At 50.8% G+C, this 4,164-nt stretch overlaps 1 protein-coding gene across 1 annotated transcript; it reads right to left on the bottom strand.

Moving 5' to 3' along the window:
- Positions 1-754: 754 nt before the first annotated feature.
- LOC102004875 (PRAME family member 12-like) lies at positions 755-3,764 on the bottom strand. The gene is made up of 3 exons (XM_005414909.1): positions 3,436-3,764; positions 2,449-3,036; positions 755-1,337 (listed from the first exon to the last, which is right to left on the bottom strand). Exons 1-3 carry the CDS (start codon positions 3,762-3,764, stop codon positions 755-757), a joined length of 1,500 nt encoding a protein of 499 aa, XP_005414966.1.
- Between the last annotated feature and the right edge of the window lie 400 nt (positions 3,765-4,164).

Below are 4,164 nucleotides of genomic sequence, written 5' to 3'. Positions count from 1 at the left end.
GGAGGCTGCGGCAGGAGAATCAGTATGAGTTCAAAACCAGCCTGGGCTACAAAGTGAGCTCAAAGCCAGCATGAATTGCATAGCAAGACCCTGTCTCAAAAAAGAAAAAAAAAAAGTTTTGTTTTCTTGCAGGATGGGGATGTTGAGACCATATTTTAGTTAACTTCTCATTACTGGGACACAGTGGCTGACACCCACAATATCATTAGGGAACAAATATTTATTTGGCTCACGGTTGGCTGGCTCCCAGATAGGGCGGCCAGGCAGAGGGGCAGGGCAGGCAGGAAGCAGCCAGGGAACAGGGACGAGGGAACACTAATGATCAGTGTGGTGGGAATGATCAGTATGGAACAGCTCTATTTGCTGCTGTGAGTTCCTGAGGCCAGACCTCCTTGATCAGACAAGTCAGGGCCTTTCTCCTCAGTTACCGCAGATTCGTGAGCTCTTAGCTGGAAACCAGGTAAAATAATCAAGGAGGAAACCATGAAACAACTCTTTCTTTCTGATCCTTTTTTACATCCTTTTTTACATCTGTCCACACATTCATCTCAAGCCTGAATTTACAATTAGAAACTCAAATTGCTATTTGTGAGCCTGTCTAGCACTCAGGTCCACAGAAAGCACTTCTACTTTCAGGTCGATGTTTCTCCAAGGTAGCTGCTGGCTGCTGTCTGACCTGTCCCCTCTCACTCAGACTGAAATAAATATTCTGTGTTCCTGGTGCCCGGAGGAAGCATAGGATATAAGCACCCAGCTAGACAGGTATACAACAATAGCATGGAGCAGAGTGCAGGGAAGAGACGCCCCAGCTGGAACAGAGACCACCAGAGACCACAGGAGCAATACAAAACCAGACTATCCTGGGGTGGTTTAATGGCCTCATGATCCTCCTCAGCTCATCCCGATGCTGATCCAGTGTCAGCTGGTGGACAGCATTCCTGGGGACATAAGCTTCTTGAGGAGCAGAGTACATCTCCATTCTTAAGTTGCTCAGCCAGGCCATGTGGCACAGCAGGCTCTCCAGGGTGTCTACAGATATGGGGTTCCTCATGCAGCTGAAGGTAGTGAGCTGGGAGCAGTGGCTCAAGGCAGGCAGAAAGGCCAAGAGCTGGGCATCTGTGATTCCACAGGCCTGCAAGTGTAGGGTGGTCAGAGTGGCTGCAGTGTTATCCAGGAGAAAGCAGAGGGGATGGAAGTTAAACGAAGTCAGGCTGATACCGTACATTTCCAAGTGTTTCAGGTGTCTGATGCTCGGAGAGTGTGGCAGCTGGTCCCAGTCAGAGTGTGAGAATGGGCTGTGAATTAGTGAGAGTTTCTCCAAGGGGCACTTGAGGCATCTACAGAGAGACCAAGCAGTTAGATCTGGCAATTGGAGGTGGAAAGTATTGGATGGTGGGAAGCAACTCCAAGGTAGAACAGATGTCATTTTGAGTCACCCCAACAGAGGCTGAGGTCATTTACCATCACTTGCCTGACTGGCTGAGTCCCCAGGCTCGACAGTCCCCTTTGCTTTCTCCTAAGCAGAAAACCACAGCTCTTTCCTGAAGAGGCCAGCAGGAGACAGGCAGGAAGGGCAAATCAGAAAAGATCTGGCCTCAAACCCTGGGGCTGCTAAAAAGGCTGTGCACAGAGGCTGGTACCTCGTTGCCACTCTGCATTCCTGCTCTTTGCCATCAGCTTCACACTCCTGCATTTCCCCCCTGGTGGTCACCCCATGCAGGAGAGGATTCCTATTCTGACTTCCGGGCAGATCAGAGAGACCTAGGGCATTGCTCAGCCTCAGGATGTTAACTGTGGATGGAGAGGACAGCTAATGGGGGAGGCAGCAGTGTACGGAGCGGTCAGTATCTGTGTCCTCCACAGGCACTAAGAGTAGGGACTGGGCCGGATCCAAGGAAGGAATGGGAAAGGGGAAGGAGAATAGTATGGCATAGGAAGAGGGAGGACATAGCAACTGATGTCTGGGATGAGGAAGGCATGGGGGAAAGCAGTGACATCCAGCTGAGGTTCTGCAGTCTCTGCTGGACTCAAGGGTGGCCTCTCTCGGTGGGGGATGGAATGACAGGCTCGCAGTCTCTCACATCTCTTAAGCAAGTGGCTCACACATTGAAGATGTGGTTTGAATTCTTGTCTTCCCTCAGTGCCATGTGTCTTGTCTGTTTCTTACACCTTACTCTTAATGTACTTTCTAAGGGGAAATCACACATCTGCCCTCACTGTGTCTGACCCCTGGCTCCTGGTATCCTGGCACAGTCGCCCTTTCCAGTCTAGCTACTGCAGGGTAGTGCCCATGTGACACCTTGCTGTAGGACTAAGGAGTGAAAAGTGCAGTGATTCTGTAGCCTTTGATATCCCTGAAATCACCTGTGTGGGCACACTGTCCATGTTTACTGTCTTTCTAGAACAGAGGAAGGCTCTTGTGACTCTACAGAGAGCTCCACATCTTACCTGAGCACCTGGTCCATGTGGCCATCGAGGAAGAAGACAGATTCCATATAAAACTCCCGCAGACAGTGAAGCTTAAGGAATTGAGAGGTGATTTGGGTGACCAACTGGTCTCTCTTCTCTGCGGAAAGGCTGGCAGGCACAGGGATGTTAGAGAGAGTTAATCTGTGGAGATTTTGCATCTGGCCCAGGTAAGGGGCAAAATGAGCCAGGGTGGAGAGTGTCCAGTAGTGACCCACATCCACCTGCTGCACAGAATCAAGGTTCAGCATTTCCAGGACGCTCATGATCTTTGGAAAGCACGTGGATGTAATCCACAGCTTTGTACAATCCAGCTGCACTGAACCTTTCCTCTCCTGGACCCACTTGAGGAGGAATGGTTGATGAGGAGGAGGACCCAGAGGATCCTCACTGATCCACAGATCTAGAATCACCCTGAGGGGTTGCCTTGTTGCTATCCTTGGCCCAGTCTTCTCTGTGTGTCTTCTCTTCATGGCTTCTGAGGAGCAGGCTTCCGACTTGTTTTCAGCCCAGACCCTCCAGAAGTGCTGGTGCACATCCCGCATATCGAGCACTTGCAGTTTCAACCTCCTGTGGGTGAAGCAGTAATGAGTCTGAGAATTCAGGCCGGGACCCAGTTTCCTCCTGCACCTTCCTCACCTCTGAGGCCCACTGCTATCTTCTGTACACTTCCTACGCTGTAGATTTCTGCTTCTGCTTTCTCCCTTAGCTCCAGCCCTGTCCCGACTCCCCATGCCTGTGGGAGGAGTCAGGAACTTGTTGCTTCTTGCACTGCAGCCTCTACCATCAGCTTACGTCCCCAACAAGCGGTGCACACCCAGGTGGCCCGCAATGCCCAAGGTTTCTCTGATCCTCTGTCAGTCCCCATCAGAAGCCTCTGCTTCATATTTAGTCCCCACTCTCCCTGACACCTTCCGTCCCTTCCTGGAATCCCAGGGCCTCCCTCCAGGATACCTGGCTCACACTCACCTGGAGCAAACCTTCTGGCTCAATAGCTGATGGAGCCCATCCAACAGTGCTGGAAACATCCTTTTTAGCATGAGGGCTACATCCAGATGAGTGTCCAAAGTCTCTAGGCTCATCGTGCGAATCAGGGATCCCAGGGGTAGGCAGGGAAAGGGCCAGGCCAGCACCATGGCCTTCAGGACCTCAGTGTATCCTCTGGTGAAGGCCTCTATGAACACTGGTGGGAAGAGTTCCCCGGGCAAGTGTTCAACGGCCTCCATGGCCAAAGCCTCGTCCCTCAGCAAGCTCTGAATTGCCAGTTTCTGTAGTGTGTGTGGGGCCTGGGTACTCATCCTGGTGATTCTGGAGGTCAGGATTGCTCGGGAAACACTGAGAAAAGAGACATCCTTTCAGACAAGGCTGAGGCACCCCTTCTCACCCATCAGGAAACGAACTTGCAGCAAAACGTGCTTGTAGTGACATGAGGAAGAATGTCAGGTAGCACTCAGATGAAACAAGGAGATGAACAAAACATCCATTTCCTACTGGAGCACCCTGAACTCTGGACGCGCTGGGAATTGAGAACCAAGGATTCTGAAACTGACTCCCTTCAGTTTTGGGAAAATATTCTGATCCTCATTCCAAGGAGATGTAACCAAGGAAATGGAAATATAATATGGTCCAGTCTCTAACTTATCAAACAGTTCCCACAGTGCACCTGGCTAAGGAAAATTAAGCACAGTATAAAATGAA

This window comes from Chinchilla lanigera, unplaced genomic scaffold, assembly GCF_000276665.1.
Source record: "Chinchilla lanigera isolate Chin_1 unplaced genomic scaffold, ChiLan1.0 scaffold00207, whole genome shotgun sequence".
In the NCBI taxonomy this organism is placed as follows: Eukaryota; Metazoa; Chordata; class Mammalia; order Rodentia; family Chinchillidae; genus Chinchilla; species Chinchilla lanigera.
Note: the sequence above shows the minus strand (reverse complement) of the source record. Positions and strands in the feature narration are given on the sequence as shown.

Excerpts from the sequence above, each read along its gene's own strand:
- LOC102004875 (XM_005414909.1), bottom strand. The coding sequence starts at position 3,764 with ATGAGTACCCAGGCCCCACACACACTACAGAAACTGGCAATTCAGAGC. Across the intron at positions 3,037-3,435 it reads AGCCAGAAGGTTTGCTCCAG|GAGGTTGAAACTGCAAGTGC; the intron begins GTGAGTGTGAGC and ends CTTCACCCACAG. Across the intron at positions 1,338-2,448 it reads CACATGGACCAGGTGCTCAG|ATGCCTCAAGTGCCCCTTGG; the intron begins GTAAGATGTGGA and ends GTCTCTCTGTAG.